Source organism: Bufo gargarizans, chromosome 1, assembly GCF_014858855.1.
Source record: "Bufo gargarizans isolate SCDJY-AF-19 chromosome 1, ASM1485885v1, whole genome shotgun sequence".
NCBI classification, from domain to species: domain Eukaryota; kingdom Metazoa; phylum Chordata; class Amphibia; order Anura; family Bufonidae; genus Bufo; species Bufo gargarizans.
Genome location: NC_058080.1, coordinates 33,361,138 through 33,382,794, shown reverse-complemented (window position 1 = coordinate 33,382,794; position 21,657 = coordinate 33,361,138). Strand labels below are relative to the sequence as shown.

The 21,657-nt window shown below is 45.2% G+C and overlaps 1 protein-coding gene across 1 annotated transcript in view; it reads right to left on the bottom strand.

The window, feature by feature from the left end:
• Positions 1-21,657, bottom strand: part of LOC122924362 (vomeronasal type-2 receptor 26-like) — a 200,240-nt gene that overhangs the window by 153,547 nt on the left and 25,036 nt on the right. Inside the window, exons 3-4 of the mRNA XM_044275386.1 lie at positions 11,167-11,667; positions 10,627-10,716 (exon numbers count right to left, since the gene is read on the bottom strand). Coding sequence (XP_044131321.1) covers positions 10,627-10,716; positions 11,167-11,667 — 591 coding nt within the window. The remainder of the gene's footprint in view (positions 1-10,626; positions 10,717-11,166; positions 11,668-21,657) is intronic.

The window sequence follows — 21,657 nt, the reverse complement described above, 5'->3', positions numbered from 1 at the left end:
TTCTGGGCCTAAATTTATGAAAATTGACTCTTACAGTGGTGGGTGACGTGAAGCCTGATTCTCTGCTATGATATGAAGACTGATTCTCTGCTGACATGAAGCCAGATTGTCTGTTACGGGACCTTTCTCCTCTGCCTGGGTTCTGGGCCTAAATTTATGAAAATTGACTCTTACAGTGGTGGGTGACGTGAAGCCTGATTCTCTGCTATGATATGAAGACTGATTCTCTGCTGACATGAAGCCAGATTGTCTGTTACGGGACCTTTCTCCTCTGCCTGGGTTCTGGGCCTAAATTTATGAAAATTGACTCTTACAGTGGTGGGTGACGTGAAGCCTGATTCTCTGCTATGATATGAAGACTGATTCTCTGCTGACATGAAGCCAGATTGTCTGTTACGGGACCTTTCTCCTCTGCCTGGGTTCTGGGCCTAAATTTATGAAAATTGACTCTTACAGTGGTGGGTGACGTGAAGCCTGATTCTCTGCTATGATATGAAGACTGATTCTCTGCTGACATGAAGCCAGATTGTCTGTTACGGGACCTTTCTCCTCTGCCTGGGTTCTGGGCCTAAATTTATGAAAATTGACTCTTACAGTGGTGGGTGACGTGAAGCCTGATTCTCTGCTATGATATGAAGACTGATTCTCTGCTGACATGAAGCCAGATTGTCTGTTACGGGACCTTTCTCCTCTGCCTGGGTTCTGGGCCTAAATTTATGAAAATTGACTCTTACAGTGGTGGGTGACGTGAAGCCTGATTCTCTGCTATGATATGAAGACTGATTCTCTGCTGACATGAAGCCAGATTGTCTGTTACGGGACCTTTCTCCTCTGCCTGGGTTCTGGGCCTAAATTTATGAAAATTGACTCTTACAGTGGTGGGTGACGTGAAGCCTGATTCTCTGCTATGATATGAAGACTGATTCTCTGCTGACATGAAGCCAGATTCTCTGTTACGGGACCTCTCTCCTCTGCCTGTGTGTGTGCTGGGCCTAAATATATGCCAATGGACTGTTGCAGTGGTGGCTGACGTGAAACCTCATTCTCTGCTATGACATGCAGACTAATTCTCTGCTGACATGAAGACAGATTCTCTGTTACGGGACCTCCCTCCTCTGCCTGGGTGCTGGGCCTAAATATATGCCAATGGACTGTTGCAGTGGTGGCTGACGTGAAGCCTCATTCTCTGCTATGACATGCAGACTAATTCTCTGCTGACATGAAGACAGATTCTCTGTTACGGGACCTCTCTCCTCTGCCTGGGTGCCGGGGCCTAAATATCTGAGAATGGACTGTTCCAGTGGTGGGTGACGGGAAGCCAGATTCTCTGCTATGGAACCTCTCTCCAATTGATTTTGGTTAATTTTTATTTATTTAATTTTTATTTTAATTCATTTCCCTATCCACATTTGTTTGCAGGGGATTTACCTACATGTTGCTGCCTTTTGCAGCCCTCTAGCTCTTTCCTGGGCTGTTTTACAGCCTTTTTAGTGCCGAAAAGTTCGGGTCCCCATTGACTTCAATGGGGTTCGGGTTCGGGACGAAGTTCGGATCGGGTTCGGATCCCGAACCCGAACATTTCCGGGATGTTCGGCCGAACTTCTCGAACCCGAACATCCAGGTGTTCGCTCAACTCTACTTGTTAATTAATTCATAAATAACCAAATAACCATAACATATTTTACAACTATATACCATAATAACAATAATAATACCAACAATAATACAACCACAAACCATATTAATAATAGAACAGAATGTCAATGCGGAAAAATTTAAAGCTGACAACACTGACGGCAGAGTACATAGTTCCTTTACAGCCCAGGAAGGGAGATGAACACACAGCAGTTCCAACCGAGGCAGGATAAAAAATTTCAAGGCCTGGGACAGTTTCATGACGCTTCACCAGCACCTTCACCCTGATGCGTGGCCTTAATGTCACAAGTGGGGAACATTTTTTGAAGATGGTGAAGGAGTACATAACAGACCGTATCAGCGTCCTCAGTGATCCCTCTGTGCCCTACAACTATTGGTTGTCCAAGCTGGACAAGTGACACAAACTGGCACTCTACGCGTCATAGGTGCTGGCTTGGCCTGCCACCAGCGTATAGTCAGTGCGGGTATTTGTTGCTGCTGGGGGCATAATAACTGATAAGCGCATCCGCCTGTCAACTTAAAATGCTATCAGGTCGACTCTTATAAAAATGAACAAGGCCTGAATTGCCCCTGACTTCTCTACTCCACCAGAGGAAAGAGGCTGAACATAAAGGCACTTTAAATGTGTGGATTATAATGTACTCAATACACTGTATTCACATGCACCTTTGCCACCACAAAAAAGGTTATATGGTACAATCTTCCTTTTCTCATCCTTCTCCTCCTCCTCCATCATATAAACTTGCTTTTTAGGCTGCCCTCGCTCATAATGTTTTTCAGGGTCAGCTCACCTGCAGGCCCTCACATATAATGGTTTTTAGGGTCAGCTCACCTGCAGGCCCTCACATATAATTTTGTTTTAGGATCAGCTCACCTGCAGGCCCTCACATATATTTTTTTTTTTAGGGTCAGCTCACCTGCAGGCCCTCACATATAATATTTTAGAGGGTCAGCTCCCCTAGAGGCCCTCACATATATTGTTTTAGAGGGTCAGCTCACCTGCAGGCCCTCACATATAATTTTTTTTAGGATCAGCTAACTTGCAGGCTCTCACATATAATGTTTTAGAGGGTCAGCTCACTTGCAGGCCCTCACATATAATGGTTTTTAGGGCCAGCTCACCTGCAGGCCCTCACATAAAATGTTTTAGAGGGTTAGCTCACATGCAGGCCCTCACATATAATGTTTTAGAGGATCAGCTCACCTGCAGGCCCTCACATATAATGTTTTAGAGGGTCAGCTCACCTGCAGGACCTTATATATAATGTTTTTGAGGGTCAGCTTACCTGTAGGCCCTCAAATATAATGGTTTTTAGGGTTAGCTGAACGGAAGTTACTCACAAATAATGTTTTTTTGGGTCAGCTGGCCGAAAGGCACTCACAAAGGATGTTTTAGAGGGTCAGCTGACCGTAAGGCACTCGCAAATTATGTTTTAAAGGGTCAGCTGATCAGAAGGCCATTCTAAATAATGTTTTGAGGGTCAGCTTACCTGTAGGCCCTCAAATATAATGGTTTTTAGGGTCAGCTGACTGGACGTTACTCGCAAATAATGTTTTTTAGGGTCAGCTGACCGGAAGGCACTCACAAAGGATGTTTTAGAGGGTCAGCTGACCGTAAGGCACTCACAAATGATGTTTTAAAGGGTCAGCTGATCAGAAGGCCATTCTGAATAATGTTTTGAGGGTTAGCTCACCGATATTGAAGCGCAGATCACACAATTCACGGATTACACCGTTGAAGGTGAAAATCTGGACAGATTATGGGGAAAAAATAGTTTTCTGGATTTTTATTTTTTCCCTATATATGGCCTGGCAACCACTCAAGGTATTGAAGCACACATCACAAAATTCACGGATTACACCGTTGACAGCAAAAATTTGGACAGATTATGGGAGAAAAATAGTTTTCTGTATTTTAATGTTTTCCCTATATCTAGGCCTGACAACCACACAAGGTATTGAAATGCAGATCACACAATTCACGAATTACACCATTGACAGCAAAATAGTGGATAGATTATCACTACAGACACCTTTTATATAGCAAAAGAATCACTATTTTGCAAAGTATAATAAAAAAAAAAAAATCGAGTACTACTTTGTACAATTAAATTGCTGCCACCACACACAATAGTCCTTAAAAGGGCTTTTGGGTCTGTGAAACATTATTTACTGGAATATATTGCAATCACAATCTCCTTACACTATCTGTCCCTTCCTAATCGCAGCTCTCCCTGACTTGCAATGAGCCGAACTGCGTGATCGGGTGCAATATAGCACCCGATGACGCATTCCGGTCAGCCAATCACTGTAATGCCAGTAGCCAACATGACTACTGGCATTACAGTGATGGCAGTACTTACCTGCATGTTTATTGGCTACTTAGCAGCCGCAAAACTTGCGGGAAGGAGACTCGAGCATGACGCTTGAGCACATGTCCTCGGCCGAGTACAGCCATGTGCCGAGCATAGCGATGCTCGAGCCGAACAGGTATTCGGCCGAGCATGCTCGTTCATTGCTAGTGCAGCACCAGTCAGCCATCAGTCGGTAGCTGGAAGCAGTGTAGCACTGCAGTGGGGAAGCGGCAACAGGTCATGCTGAAGCTGATATGCTTAGGGGACAAACAGCACAACGCCACAGAGCTATGGCAGGGGATAAGAGACCAGACTGAGCTGTGGCTCTCGCCACTCAACCTACAACCAGGCATGGTTGTGTCTGATAATGTCCGTAACTTGGTGGTAACTTTGGAGCTCGGCAAGATAACATAGGGTCAGCTCACCTGCAAGCCCTCACCTACAATTTTTCACAGAGTAAGATCAACTACAGGCTCTCACCTACAATCATTTACAGGGTCAGCTCACTTGCAGGCCTTCACATATAATGTTTTACAGGATCAGCTCACCTACGGGCCCTCGCATATAATGTTTTACATGGTCCGCTCACCAGCACCGTCCCTCACCAAAATTCTTTTACATGGTCCGCTCCCCTACAGGCCCTCACCAAAAATCTTTTACAGGGTCAGCTCACCTGAAGGCCCTTGCATATAATGTTTTACAGTTTTAGCTCACCTGCAGGCCTTCACCTAATATCTTTTACAGGGTAAGCTCACCTGCAGGCTCTCACCTACAATGATTTACAGGGTCAGCTCACTTGCAGGCCTTCACATATAATGTTTTATAGGATTAGCTCACCTGCAGGCCCTTGCATATTATGTTTTACATGGTCAGCTCACCTGCAGGCCCTCATCAAAAATCTTTTACAAAATCTATATAGCACCTGATGACGTGTTCCGGCCAGCCAATCACTGTAATGCCAGTAGCCAACATGACTGCTGGCATTGCAGTGATGGCAATACATACCTGCACGTTCATTGGCTGCTTAGCAGCCACGAAAATTGTGGGAAGGAGACTTGAGCATGGCGCTCGAGCTCATGTGGTTCTCGGCTGAGGACCGCCATGTGCCGAGCTTGCTCACTCAACACTAGTGTGCACATATATATATTTTAATTTTTAATTTTTTTTTACAAACAGGCATGAAAGATATTCTCCTTTGCAAAACAAAAGGAAAACTACTAGCAGTTTGCAGTAAGGGTACAGAGGGGTGGTAACTAGTTGGGGGGATGTACCTGCACAGACTGACAATGGCAGCACTAAGTGGATAGAATCAAACTGTGTAGGGACCCCCCCCCCCCCACACACACACACTGGTTTTCACCTCTTAGAACCCGTACTACAGGCTGCTAGCAATTCATTCATAACTTCTAGTAGAAATAACACAGGAATGGCACAACACAGAGCCATAAGAACAGATGCTCCAGAATTGTTATTACAGTTGCAAGAAAAAGTATGTGAACCCTTTGGAATGATATGGATTTCTGCACAAATTGGTCATAAAATGTGATCTGAGCTTCATCTAAGTCACAACAATAGACAATCTCAGTCTGCTTAAATTAATAACACACAAAGAATTAAATGTTACCATGTTCTTATTGAACACACCATGTAAACATTCACAGTGCAGGTGGAAAAAGTATGTGAACCCTTGGATTTAATAACTGGTTGACCCTCCTTTGGCAGCAATAACTTCAACCAAACGTTTCCTGCAGTTGCAGATCAGACGTGCACAACGGTCAGGAGTAATTCTTGACCATACCACTTTATAGAACTGTTTCGGAAATATTCTTGGGATGTCTGGTGTGAATCACTTTCTTGAGGTCATGCCACAGCATCTCAGTCGGGTTGAGGTCAGGACTCTGACTGGGCCGCTCCAGAAGGCGTATTTTCTGCTGTTTAAGCCATTCTGTTGTTGATTTACTTCTATGCTTTGGGTCGTTGTCCTATTGCAACACTCATCTTCTGTTGAGCTTTAGCTGGTGGACAGATGGCCTTAAGTTCTCCTGCAAAATGTCTTGATAAACTTGGGAATTCATTTTTCCTTCGATGATAGCAATCCGTCTAGGCCCTGATGCAGCAAAGCAGCCCCAAACCATGATGACCCCCACCACCATACTTCACACTTGGAATGAGGTCTTGATGTTGGTGGGCTGTGCCTCTTTTTCTCCACACATTGGGCCAGATTTATCATGACTCTGACAGCTAACTCCACTTTCACATATGGCTAAAGTCAGTTTTAGCCAAGTCAGCTTTATGATAGGCCCTTTAAGACTGTAATAAATGTGGTTTGACGGTAGCAGTTTATCCGTCAGTAAGCAGCTTTACAAAAGTTGCATATCTTTACGAAAAAGTCGCATGTTCTATTAAAAAGTCTCATAAGATAAGCATGGTCCTTACTGGAGGGAAATTGCGACTTTTTTGCGACTTTTTTGCAACTTTTTAAATAGTCCCAATAGTAAATCTGTCTAGAGATTAATTTACATAAGAAAACACGCCCACTTTCAGAAAACTGGCGGGCATAGTGCAGAGCAGAAAAAAGTCGCAAATTTGTGCGCAGTTTTAGCGTTTGGGACTTTTTTGGGGACTTTTTCACTCCATTATTCTGACCTGAGCTAATGATAAATCTGGCCCATAGTGTTGTGTGTTTCTTCCAAACAACTCAATTTTGGTTTGATCTGTCCACATAATTTTTTGCCAGTACTGCTGTGGACCATCTTGGTGCTCTTGTGCAAACTGTAAACGTGCAGCAATGGTTTTTTTTGGACAGCAATGGCTTCCTCTGTGGTGTCCTCCCATGAAATCCATTCTTGTTTAGTGTTTTACGTATCGTAGATTCACTAACAGGGATGTTAGCATATGCCAGAGACTTTTGTAAGTCTTTAGCTGAGACTCTAGGATTCTTCTTCTCCTCATTGAGCAGTCTGTGCTGTGCTCTTGCAGTCATCTTTACAGGACGGACGCTCCTAGGGAGAGTAGCAGCAGTGCTGAACTTTCTCCATTTATAAAAAAAATTGTCTTACTGTGGACTGATGAACAGTCTTTGAAGATACTTTTATAACCCTTTCCAGCTTTATGCAAGTCAACAATTCTTAATCGTAGGTCTTCTGAGAGCTCTTTTGTGCGAGGCATCATTCACATCAGGCAATGCTTCTTGTGAAAAGCAAACCCAGAACTGGTGTGTGTTTTTTATAGGGCAAGGCAGCCGTAACCAACACCTCCAATCTCATCTCATTGATTGGACTCCAGTTGGCTGACACCTCACTTCAATTAGCTCTTGAAGATGTCATTAGTCTAGGGGTTCACATACTTTTTCCACCTACAGTGTGAATGTTTACATGGTGTGTTCAATAAAAACATGGTAACATTTAATTCTTTGTGTGACTGTGATTGTCTATTGTTGTGACTTAGATGAAGATCAGATCGCATTTTATGACCAATTTGTGTAGAAATCCATATCATTCCAAAGGGTTCACATACTTTTTCTTGCAACTATATATGGGGAAATATTAAAACAGACATGTCCGGAGCGGTTAAAGGTCCTCTTTAAAATATACACATTATATCTTTGGTTGGGGGGGTTGTGAGAAGCCTGCTAAAAAAAATTCTGTGGGGCTCAGCAGTCAGTTCTAGTTATGCCACAGGGCATCCCCCTACCTACTGTCCCCTGATTGGCTGATGAGGTTGTCTTTCAGCCTCTGAACCAATCAGGGCAAACCCTCCCCCCACTTACTCCCAGTGTCATGTAATCTTCTTACTCTCTTGTGGTTTCCCTGCCAATATTAACAGTAAAATGGTGCTGGGCGTCCGACGCAAATGACAAAGGACAAAAGCTTCAGATTTGTTTGATGGACAAATTATTGTGAAGTTTGTAACAACAGGGACACTACCACTCCGACATTCCTATTGCTAGCCTGTGTAATGCCCCAGATTCCTACCTACCAATGGAAGGTTTCTAGGAAGATATAGTTAGTAGAGATGACCTTGCGGTTCGCCCGGCGGCCAAACATGTGATCATATGGCGATATTCCCATGCGCCATATTATTTTGCATTGCGCCGAACTTTGACCCATGACTCATCCATCAGGTGGGACAGGACAGCCAATTGAGATGTTTCAGCACATGGACGCACTCCCAACTCTATAATAGCACCCGACCTGGCAGCCATTTTACATTCTGTGTTTTGCCAGTGTAGGGAGAGGTTGCATTTTGGAGCAGGGACAGGCTGTTAGTAACTTAGGGACACCAAACACTGGCTAATAGGGTCACAAAAGTCCTTTTAAGGACTGGTATAGGTGTGCTATCGATAGGTGTGATGCACTGAGGGGTGTGATATACTTATAATATACTTTCGAACATAGAAAGTATATTATATTGCATTTGTATGCTTCCAGTAAATACTGATTGAGGGCTGCGATCTATCAGCTTCCACAAAATAGCGGTAGAGGTTTTCCATATACCTGCGTCCACAAAATTACTGCTTTACCAGCTTCAACTGATTGAGGCCTGCCATATATCAGCTTCCACAAACACTGCTCTTCTCTAGGGACTTTGGCACAGAGTCATTTTGAAAATGACAGGCAGAGGAAGAGGCAAGCCGTTCCACAGGGGTGGTGGGGGTCGGGCAGGTGCACCAGGCCGGAGACTAAGTGGGAAGTTGGAGAAGGTGCGTGCGATTACGTCAAAGGACGCACCAGAGTTAGTTGAGAGGCTCACTCAGCTTTCTGCTTCTGCACCCTCCTCATCCTCTGTATCTGCACCATCCTCATCCTCTGTATCTGCACCGTCCTCACTCTCTGCTGTGTGCACCCCAAAGACACCACCACCACCACCATAGCCCCTCCACTCGAGTCAGAGGAATTATTTTCCCATTCATTCCAAGACCTTACCGAGAGGAAGAGGAGGGGAGTTTAGAGGAAAAGACGGAGCAGCAGAGAGGGAGGAGAAGCAGGCAGAACTCGCTGTGCACAGGAGGCAAAAAGCAGACTGCAAATGTATCTGGAGCGAGCCATCCACCATGCACGGTCACATCTTGCGCTCCCAGGACGCCGGCATATGGCTCCGCAGTGTGGGCTTTTTTTTAACGTGTCAGCTGCTGACAATAGTGTTGCCATCTGCAGCCTGTGCTGTCAACGCATAAGTCACGATAAGCCCAACACTCACCTAGGGACGACCGCCTTAAGAAGGCACCTGGCCTCCCATCACTGACCCCAGTGGGAGCAACACCATGAGAACCCACAAAGCCACACTCCTGGCGCTCACCGTCCAGCTTCTTCTCATTCTCCTTTCCGGCAGGAAAATGGATGTGCAATGTGCATGTGATAGCTATTTCTCTGCTGTCCACACATACAGCTACAGACATAGCGCTGTGATGTCACAACAATACTTAGTGCACCAATCAGTAATATCTACTTAGACCTTATAAATGTGAAGTTGTGTGTACTGCGAAAGAAAAATTGCATCAGTAGGGATTTTCGCAATGGCACATTTTTTTTAAACACTCTGCATATAAAGTGATTGTTCTGACATGCATGTGGAATGTAGTCAAACGCACCGCTGTAATGTCACATTACTTACAGTGAGGAGTTCTTCATCAACATCGGGAAAATTGCTGCCAACCATCTTTTCTGATCGCATCCAACTTCGGGTCGGTGGAAACCATTTGCTGTAGTAGGCCACGCCTATTTTGCGCATGCGCATAAGCGAATATTAAATTGCCGATATTTTGCAATGAAAAAAATAATGAATGGAGATTGCAAATTCACATAATACATCTGGTGTCACTGTCCGTGTTGTGGGACTATTTGTGCACGTCTAGTAATTATTTGGTGGCTGCAAATATGACCTGAAGGTTTTTCAGGTTCATCTGCCATTCAAGTCTATGGGGCCCGCCGTGAACACACGGTTCGCAAACATTTGAGCACGAACGCACATTCGTGTTCGCAAACCATCCCGGAGGAAGTTCGACCATCACTAATAGTTAGTTGTGAGTTGGAAAGGGACCAGAGCTTGGGCATTGAGGGGAGTGTTCCCACCTCCTGCGGCAGGGTTCTTCCAGGGGAAGCAGCTTGTAAAGCACCACGACCCCTTGTAGTTGATAGACAGAGTATTACTAGGGGGTCAACAGCCAAAGGCACCCCACTCAGTGGTACCAGAACTGCTAGAAAATCCAGTAACCAGAATGAAGCCAGAGATTAGCACAGCAGCAGAGAGAGAAAGTAATCATATCTACCTGCCAGTTTACCCCTAGATTGCTGGAGCCAAGAGAAGGATCAAGTATTGTTTGGATGACACAAGTTTATTCAAGTAAAACTATTGAACTTCACCAAGTCTGTTCTCTTACTCCACCAACTACAACTCTTTTCTTGCTATGGAGCCTATCCCTAGGGAGCGATAGTATCCAGGTAGGAGCACAGTGACACAAACTATTAGGGACACAACATACCACACTCGTGAACACTAGGACCCGATCGTCCCCAGGGGTGCGGCACGCTGCAAATGCTGCACCCACTATTCTGCTACCCATACAATGATGAGGGTGGACAGTCCATAATCACATACATAATATAACACTTCTTACCTCCTTTGTCCGTTTCCATGTTATTGACTGGGTGTTTATGTGAAGCTGTTCTCCACTGGTGGCCCATGGTGTAAAATTTCCTATTTCCACCTTACGGACATCCATATGTGTGGTCTTATTTATAATTATCCAGTTTATTATCTTATATGGATGTACAGCTTCCCCCTCTTCATTAAAGTAATATGAAGGTTTCATTGGATCCAGTGGATTCTTCATCCATTGTAGGTAGCGCTGTAACCTCCGTGTGTAATGTCTGACTCTGGTCATTGAGTTTTCTCCATATTGGTCTCTTATAAATGAGAACATTTCATGTAGAGCTTTTGCCAGGACTTCTACTGCATAATACAGTCGCGGAGAGACCCCTGACGAGAGGTAATTCCTCAGACTTGGCATAGTATATGTATTAGTCTGATTATACTCTATATCAGTATAATTATATGTAATGAAGGAATCTTTATCTCCAGCTCCTGCTATTATATCTGATATTGTCCACATATTCTCATCATGGTATATATTGGGGAGTTTCCTGTAATTTCTCACCAAATATTCCTCTCCTGGAAAAGTTTGTAATGAATATTCAACTGCTAAACTTCCATTCAGTTCTGGGTTCTGATATTCTATAATGAAGTAACTGGAAGCCCAGGACGGTGGAAGGATAAGGATTTTGTCTATAGATACAGATGAATGGTAAATTAGTAATCGAACTCCATTGACAGATAAGCTCCCACACATTATAATGATATTGATTTGTGGATTCTTCAAAACTTGTAAAATCCGCTCATTGTCATTGACATTCTGCTGTGTAAGTTTTATGGTGAAGGCGGCACAGATCCCGTGCTCGCTCATGTACTTTGTCAGTATTTGCAGTTCATTCTCTCCGGTATCATCATCCGACACTAAAATCCCAACCCAGGTCCAGCCAAAGTGCTCCAACAGTTTGGTGATGACCATATTGTGGATGTGGTGATTCTGGACAGTTCTGAAGACATGTGGATAGAGGAACCTATCGGATAACGAGTGTTCGGTGGCTCCATAGCTGATCTGCAGGACACAGGAGAAAAGAGTTTCATGTAGAACATTTTATATTCAATTATTTAGTAGGAAAGTCAAGAGAAAACTTCCAATAAGACCTGGACTGAACGACTACATGAATGTGAGGTACAGAAAAATTCTCTCTTTGAGATTCAGAAATTATTTTCTTATATTGTCACATGTAGTGATGTCCCGAATAGTTCCCGGCGAACATTGCTTGTTCGCGTTTGCCGCTGCGGGCGAACATATGCATGGTTCGGTCCGCCCACTGCATTGACCTTTGATAATTGCACTTATGTGTTGAAAAGCCTTTTGTGTAAAAATAGAAAAAAAATAGGGTCTAATTGCCGTTCTACGGTGCAGTGAGATACTTTACAGCCTAGTTTGGCGCGTATTACTGGCAACATAAAAAATATTTGATCTAACATTTGGTTATTTGCTCTAACAGAATGTCAGGTAGAGAAGTGCACATGGGAGTGACAGAAGTCTAAATGTTTCTGGCGCAGGCAGAGGTCGCAGCAGAGTAAGGGGCCGTGGCAACAGGGGTCACTTCCAGAGGCCTGAGCTTACGGTGTCAGCTAGTGGTCGTGTCGTGATCAGCAACCCAGCGTTTCTTGAATGGTTGACTCGATCTTTGACTTTGTTGCAACTTACATTAGACACCCCCAGGCAAGAGTCAGTGGGTTTGTCAGACACAACCCTTAGTTGCATGGCCCGGGAGCAGGTCTTGTGCCCTCACCAGGCCTCAACCTGACTCTGTATTTTTCTGTTCCCTCAACGCAATAAGAATTATATGCTGTAGGCTCAGCTCCACTTTTCAGTGAGGAAGAGCTACTAGAGGACAGTCAGCAGCTACTTACCAGCCAAGATGTGGAGGAGACATCCGCAGCTTCCTCCGCTAGGCGGGCAAGTAGGGATGAGGAGAGTTGCGTGGGAGCTGGTGATGATAGCGGTCAGGCTCCTGACCCAGAGACGGTTGAAGAGGGCATCAATGACATGGAGACACTACTTGATGATGATGATGTAGCTGATTGCACTTGGGAGCCGGGTGACGAAGGGGCATCATCATCATTGGGAGAAGAGGGTGGCAGCTTGCCGTGAGCCAGTGGTGCAGCCAGCAAGTTGCTAGCTTGGCCGGGAGTCAGCAGGGTGGCAGCAGTGGGAGGTCAGTAGCCAAACGGGCCTGGGGTAGACCAACCGCTTCGCGGGAGCCTACCTGCCCGGGAAGTAGCGGTGCAGGGGCTCAAGGAGGCAGCGGTGGTACCACTCAGTCAGTGCGTAGTGTTGAGGGTAAAATCACCTACTTGGCGTGTGTGGCAGTTATTTAATAAGCCTCCAGACGAGATGAACGTGGCCGTATGTAGAATCTGTGGGCAGAGGGTGAAGCGTGGCAAGGGTGCCAATGTTGGCATTATGGCCCTGCATCAACATATGAAGCGTCGCCATAAAGTGGACTGGGAGAACTGTGGCTCCGATGTGGTGGTCCAACCTACCGTAGCAACAGCTGCATCACCCAGTGGCACGCACCCAGTTTCTGGCAGTCAAGGCCCCACCACCTTAGCCGAAGGAAGCTGTCTGTCCTTCCCATCATCTGCCGGTCCTAATGCTCATCCTCCTACTACTCCTCATCACGCATTCCATGAGCAATCGATCACCGAAGCGATTGCCAAGAGACAACAGTATGCGTGCACTCATCCAACGGTGCAGAAGCTGAATGTGCTCCTGTCCAAGTTGCTGGTGCTGCAGTCCCTTCCTTTTCAAGTGGTGGACTCTGCACTTTTCAGAGAACTGATAGCTTGTGCCGAGCCGAGATGGAGAGTCACAAGACTTAATTTCATTGCCAAAAAAGCAGTACCAGCCCTGCACACACATGTAGAACATAAGGTGGGCCAATCCTTGAGCATGTCGGTGTCTGCCAAAGTAATAGCGCTAACGTGTGGAGCTGTTACTACGGTCAGAGACAGTACATACCACAGCGATACCACATGTGTGACACTTTTTTGCAGCCTAGGTGGGCAAAGGGGCCCACATTCCAAAGAGCACTTTTCGGATTTCACCGGCCATTTTTTACAGATTTTGATTTCAAACTACTTCTCAGGCATTTGGGCCCCTAAAATGCCAGGGCAGTATAACTACCCCACAAGTGACCCCATTTTGGAAAGAAGAGATTTTTATTTTGGGCACAAGTTAGCGGAAATTGATATATATATATTTTTTTTTTCTCACAAAGTCTCCCTTTCCGCTAACTTGGGACAAAAAGTTTAATCTTTCATGGACTCAATATACCCCTCAGCGAATACCTTGGGGTGTCTTCTTTACGAAATTGGGTCACATGTGGGGTATTTATACTGCCCTGGCATTTTAGGGGCCCTAAAGCGTGAGAAGAAGTCTGGAATATAAATGTCTAAAAAAATGTACGCATTTGGATTCCGTGAGGGGTATGATGAGTTCATGTGAGATTTTATTTTTTGACACAAGTTAGTGGAATATGAGACTTTGTAAGAAAAAAACAAAAAACAAAAAAATATATATTTCCGCTAACTTGTGCCAAAAAAATGTCTAAATGGAGCCTTACAGGGGGGTGATCAATGACAGGGGGGTGTTTAATGACAGGGGGGTGATCAGGGAGTGTATATGGGGTGATCATCCCCCTGTCATTGATCACCCCCCTGTAAGGCTCCATTCAGACGTCCGTATGTGTTTTGCGGATCCGATCCATGGATGCGTGGATCCACTCTCTTACCTTCTGATCCTGTGAACGCGCGCGCCTGTGTGTGCGCGTTCACAGGAAATCTCGCGTCTCGCGAGATGACGCGTATATGCGTCACTGTGCCTGGGACAGCCGCCTCCGGACCGCGATCATGCGTTAGGCGGTCCGGAGGAGGTTAAGGAGGCCATTGTATTTGTCAGTTGCCAGGACTACGGGATGAACAACGTCATTCCACTGCTTCATGTCCTGGAAAAGATGCTGGTTAATCTGGCTGATCAGGGAACTGGAGACGTGGTGTCTAGATCTCACCGCCACATGAGCCCTATGGGGGCTGAACTGGAGGTAGAGGACATTGGAGTACCAGCAATGTGTAGCAAAATGGGTGATTTTTCTACACAGGGGACAGGATAGGAGAAGCAGGAGTAGCCAGAGGAACTACAGGGTGACGAGGAAGACGAGGCAGAGAACCCAGAAACACCGTGGCAGTATGCAGTGGAGATGGAGGCAGGGAGCCCGTCTGAGTCACTTGCGCAAATGGCCCGCTGCATGCTCACTTGCTTGGGTAGTGACAGCCTAATTGTTACCATTCGGCAGAGAGGTGACTTCTGGCTCTCCACCTTGTTGGACCCTCGCTACCGGTCCAAATTGTGCCCCTTTTTTACACCCACTGGGAGGGAGGACAAAGTAAACTACTATAGAGACTTCCTATGTAGTCAGTTGGCAGCTTCCTATCTGCGCCATCATCCATCCTCTCGCAGGTCTGACTGGGGGGGCACTCTGCTCTCACAATTCACAGCCATGGCTGCTGGGGAGGATGGGGTGGCAGGAGCAGTACCAACTCCTTCAGTCTAGAGTAGCTGATGAGCAGCTTTCTTCAAGTGAAGAAACAACTCACCAGCACCTAGACCTGAAGCAAAACCTAAACCAGCAGGTGGTGGCATACTTGGAGTGCACCCTGCCAGCCGTCTCTGAATATTCGCTGGACAACTGGGCAGCCAAACTGGATTTGTGGCCACAACTGGCAGAGTTTGCCCTGGTAAAGCTGTCCTTGCTGGCCATTAGTGTGGCACAGAGTGGGTGTTTAGTGCGGCGGGGGCCATAGTTACCCCAAGAAGAACTTGCCTATACACCCAAATGTGGAGATACTGACCTTTGATAAATCAAGCATGGATAAGCCAGGATTTCCACCCACCAATTCCTGATACATCAGACTATTTCATCCATGGTGCCACACCAACATTTTTGACAAAAGAGACTGGTTTCTTCAGGCTACATGACTCAGCTACTATTCTGATGCTGCCACCCGCCTGATGTCACACATCTGATGCCAAGTGCTATTTCTTTCACCCACCATCTTCAGAGAGTATTGGTATTGCCACCCACCTCCACACTATGTTACCTTGCCACTCTGTGGCCTCCTCATGCTGCTGCCACCTCCAGACTCTGTCATTGGGCCACTCTGTGGTCTCCTCATGCTGCTGCCACATCCACACTCTGTCATTATGCAACTCTGTGGCCTCCTGATTCTGCCGCGACCTCCAGACCTTGTCATTGTGCCACTCTGTGTTCTTCACATGCTGCTGCCACCTCCAGACTCTGTTATTGTGCCACTCTGTGTTCTCCTCATGCTGCTGCCACCTCCAGACTCTGTCATTGGGCCACTCTGTGTTCTCCTCATGCTGCTGCCACCTCCAGACTCTGTCATTGTGCGACTTTGTGGTCTCCACATGCTGCTACTACCTACAGACTCTGTCACTGTGCTACTCTGTGGCCTCCTGATGCTGCCACCACCTCCACACTGTCATTTTGCCGCTCTGTTGCTCCTGATGCTGATGCCACCTCCACAAGGTCATTGTACCACTCTGTGACCTCCTCATGCTGATTCCACCTCACTCCTATGTCATAGGGCTACTCTGTGGACTTCTCATGCTGTTCCCACCCTCCCCACTTCATGACTGTGCCACTATTTTGCCTTTTGGCCTCGCTGACATCATAATTTATTTGACCTTTCTGATCAGTCAGAAGGAAGGAAAAATGAGACGCACAACGGATCCTTTCTGTGTTACAGCTGTAAGGCCTGTATGGTCCCATCAGAATTGGTTTATAATTTGGTAGCCAAAAGCAGGAGTAGGTACAAAACACAGAATACATGCAAATATTCCATTCACGTGTCATCTCTGTTTTGGATCCACTCCTGTTTTTTTTGGCATTAGCAATGCTGATGGATTACTGACCGAATGCTGACCGAGTGAAGGCGGACGCTCCACAGACAGGATCCGTTTTTGGGGGGTTATTTTTCTGACGGATCAGAGGAGGGGCAAAATAATCAGTAACGTAAACACAAACTTACTGCTGACCCCCTCTCCACTCTGTCGGGGAGCTCTACTTGTATAAGTGTTTAATAGAACAGGTTCTGTAGACATCTATGTGGAATCAGCTGACGACTGTGTAAAAGGAGTGCGCTTCTTCTTGGCGCTAACATCGAAGAGTAAGGCTGAAATAAGTACGCAAATAAGTGAAGTGTGCAGTGTTTCTAAGAGCGAAGCTGACTCACAGTATTTTAATACCACAGCAGACTCCATATGCGTGTTACTGCAAGACATAGTGTTCTATACCCCTCTAAAGGCTCTCGGCAGCCCAGAAATAGCAGTGTTTTTTTTTTTTTTTTTATCAATTCTTTATTTTCAGATATATTGAAATTTGATAATCTATAGAAGAGATGTTACAAATAATCAGGCAGAACAAATAGTAACTTCATAAAATAACATCAAAGTCATCCAAAGAGTAGTAGCCAGAGATGTTAGAGAATTCACAAATCCTTGTGCAACCCCCAAATATTCAATCATAAATCAAAGATGCAGTAAGTTTGATTATTCAAGATTGCCATGGCTACATGAATGCTGAGCAAATGATACATTAGATGAATGTATACAGAAACGTAGAACAGTGTGAAGAGAAAGAACATTGAGAGGAAAAAGTGAGGGAAGAGAGAGAAAAAAAAGAAAAAGGAGAGAGAAGAAGGAAAGGAGGGAGGGGAAAGAAGAAATCACGTAGATTACTAAAACTAATAAGTCTAGCTATATTTTGAGAAACTAGACAGATGTTTGCCCTACTGGTCAGGTGATGCCAATCTACTCTGAATGTGCCATTGAGCTGTCACTATAGCAAATCACCTCATTCACCGTCATTCAGTGACCTCCAAGGTTGCCAAGTTTTCAAGAATTTCTCATGGCTTCTGTCAATCCAACTCGTCATTTCTTCAGATTGACAAATTTGATTAACTTTAGCTTTCCATTCTTGTATTGCAGGAGTATTGGTATTCCTCCAATGAAGAGGTATGATGGCTTTGGCTGCCGAGATGAGATGGGTTACTAAATTGCGCTTAGATGGCCTATATAGGTCAGTTGGTAATGAAAAGAAGACCATTTCTAATGTGATCATTAACTCAGGAGTGGAGACTTTATTTATTATCTTAGTAACATTCTCCCAAAAAGGTGTGATCAGTGGGCAAGTCCACCATATGTGGGATAATGATCCTACTCCTTTGCCACATCTCCAGCACAGCCGATCGGGGGGCTATACCACTTTTGTGTAAGAACTCTGGGGTTCTGTACCATCTGGAGAGAAGCTTGAAGTGGTTTTCTTTGTTCCATGTGAAAAAGCTAGGATCTTTTTAAGTTCCTGATCCGAGAAGACAGTGTTAAGCTCTCTCTCCCAGTCTCTAACGTATAAAGATTTTTTCGCCTTCGCCTCAGCTCCCACCAAAGCATAAATTGCTGCAATTTTCCTCTGTTTAGGAAGTGGAGATAATAAAATCTTTTCAAACTCAGTCAATGGTCTACCTAAGCTGCACCTCTTTCCTAATCCACCGCACACAGCACTTAAAGGGACTCTGTCAACACTTTCTAACCCCCACTTTTAAAACTATAGTTCTGTCCATGGAGCCCCTGTGATTTCAATGGTGTTGTTATATGCGAAATCCGCAGGCTCGTTTTGATAAAAAAAGCTTTTAACTAACCTGTCAGTCATGAGGATAAGGTGCCCAGGGCGTTTCTCCCGGTCTGAACATGCCGCCGCCGCCGTTGGTGCCCAGCTCCTCCTCTGCCTTGAATTTGCGCCGCCTGAATGTGAATAAATACGCCTCCGGCTCTCCCTCAGTCCCCCCTCCTTTTCCAAAATTTCGCGCGTGCGCACAGGCCTGTGCCTGATGCGCCCGTGCAGACTTTACGATTCAGCCTCATTGAGCGAAGTGCGCATGCGCATGCGCATGCGCACTTCGCTCAACCTCCCGATAACGCGAACACTGCCGCACGCGCGGGATCTTAGAAAAGAAGGAGGGGGGACTGAGGGAGAGCCGGAGGCGTATTTCTTGACATTCAGGCGGCGCAAATTCAAGGCAGAGGAGGAGCTGGGCACCAACGGCGGCGGCGGCTGGCGGCATGTTCAGACCGGGAGAAACGCCCTGGGCACCTTATCCTCATGACTGACAGGTTAGTTAAAAGCTTTTTTTATCAAAACGAGCCTGCGGATTTCGCATATAACAACACCATTGAAATCACAGGGGCTCCATGGACAGAACTATAGTTTTAAAAGTGGGGGTTAGAAAGTGGTGACAGAGTCCCTTTAAGTATGATTTTGTAAGGAAAAAGCCTGGTGAATTTTTAATTAGCTCTGGGAGCCTACTCAATATGGATGCTTCTGTGTCAGGGGCTAATTCCCCTAGTCTAACTTGGGCTAGTGATGACCAGATCTCCGGGTGAATATCTCTATTATTTCCTAGTAAGTCAGGGATAAGATTCGCTGGTAAAAGAGGAGAGGGGTTGGGGGCTAGAGTTTTACTTAGCTCTTTCCATGTCTCTCTGATCCCTTTCAATAAGGGGTCAAGACCTTTATGCTTATTTTGGATTATGTCAGGTAACCAAAGAAGTCTCTGGAGCGCGGGTCCCACACTATGTTGCATTAGTTCTTGTACATCTAGTTGTCTCTTGGGATCCACTGATTCTAACCATCTGTTTAACTGTATAGCTTGGTAATATTTTGTCTGGGAAACCCAAAACTCCTCTGTCTCTATTCCTGACTAAAAGGTTATGTGAGAGTCTAGGTTTTCTCCCGTTCCATAGGAATTTAGAAAAAATTTGCCTAATCTCTAGGAAGAATGTTTTTAGGAGGTGTATCGGAACCATTTGCATTACGCATAGGATCTTGGGAAAAACGTAGGCTTTAATCACATTCTTCCTGCCCATCCAGGATAGGTATGGCAAATTGTATTTCTGCATCAGTTGTGTGATATCACTTTTAAGAGGTGTGTAGTTACATCTAATTAAATCCTCCAAATTCCTTGGTATCAATATCCCTAGATACTTTATTGGATCCTTGGTCCAGTGAAATGGAAGGTGGGACTGTAGGGAGGTTGCTCTTGAGTCAGAAAATGAGATGTTTAATATTTCAGACTTAGAGTGATTGACCTTAAAATCTGAAATCTGACTAAAAATCTCGATCTTTTTGACTAAGTGTTCTAGTCTTTTATCAGGGTTAGTCACCAAAAACAAAAGGTCATCTGCAAAAGCAGTGCATTTTAGATCTTCTTGGCTATAACCCCTTTGATTTCCGAGGACTGTCTGACCAACTGGATGAGTGTCTCTACAACTAGGATGAATAGAGAGGGGGACAGTGGGCACCCTTGCCTTGTCCCGATTGTTATTTGAAAGGTTGGGGAAAGTGTGCCATTGACCTTCAGTCTAGCATGTGGTTGCTGGTATAGTGTGAATATTGAATGTATGAATGGGTCTGGGATGTCAAATTTTTCTAGTGTCATTTTCATGAAGTTCCAGTTGACCCTGTCAAACGCCTTCTCAGCGTCTATGCTTAACAGAGTCAACAGGAACCTTTTGGTTTTAGCGGCGTGGATTGCGTGAAAAATTCTGTGAGCATTATCTTTCCCCTCCCTGCCTTGGATGAATCCCGACTGTTCTGGGCCTATTTTGTAATATTTTGCCTAATCTAGTTGCTAGGATTTTGGCCCAAATCTTCAGGTCCAGATTCAAGAGGGAAATCGGCCTATAGCTTCCACAATTCTGGGGGTCTTTACCTTCTTTATGGATAAGTGTGACATATAATTCTTGTGTCTGTCTAGGCAGTTGGCCTCCTTGCATTAACGCGTTGCACACGTCAGTAAGTGTGGGTAACAGGATATCCTGAAAGCTCTTATAGTAAAGAAGAGGCAGACCATCAGGTCCTGGACTCTTTCCCGGGGAAAAATGACGTAAAAATGAAACTCACTTCCTCCAATGTAACTGGGGTAGTTAGCGAGTCTAAGTCAGCCGGGCGTACTGACGGTAACCTGAGGGAATCTAGGAATTTTTTGATGTGTCCGCCTAATTTAATTTTGGTCTGGGGGTTTTACTTTGTTAAGGTTATATAGTTCCTCATAGAATTTTTGGAAGGCCTCTGCTATCTCAGGCGTTTCTTGTGTGATGTTGCCGTCTATATTTTTTATCTTGGGGATGTGTGTTACATTTTTTATCTTTTTCAATAGTGAGGAGTGGGACATCAATTTGCCTCCTTTGTCCCCATGTGCGTACACTTTGTGTTGAAAGTTTAGCATCTGTTTCCTCACTTTCTGAGCTAACAGTTTTTTAAGTTGGATTCTGAGTTCCGCTAGCTCTTCCTCTTTCTTTTTACATGCAGACAATTTGTTTAGCTTTTCTATCTTCATTATCTGATCTAGTATGGAATCTAGAATCTGCCGATGTTCCTTTTTGATCTTGGTACCAATAGAGATAAAGCACCCCTAGCGTAGGCTTTGTGAGCTTCCCACTCAATAGGAGAAGTGCTGTGTGCGGTGGAATTGATCCCGAAATACAACTCTAGTTGAGACTAGGGATGAGCGAACCCGAACTGTATATATACATTTTCGTAAAAGTCCGGGTTCGGGTTCGGTGCTCGTCGCTTTCTTGGCGCTTTTTGAAAGGCTGCAAAGCAGCCAATCAACAAGCGTCATACTACTTGCCCCAAGAGGCCATCACAGCCATGCCTACTATTGGCATGGCTGTGATTAGCCAGTGCAGCATGTGACCCCGCCTCTATTTAAGCTGGAGTCACGTAGCGCCGCACGTCACTCTGCTCTGATCAGTGTAGGGAGAGGTTGCAGCTGCGACTGTTAGGGCGAGATTAGGCAGTGATTAACTCCTCCAAAAGACTTAAGTCAGTGATCGGTCTACAGCTGTGAATCATTGAACTGCTGCTATTCAATTGCTCACTGTTTTTAGGCTGCCCAGAGCGTTTTTCAG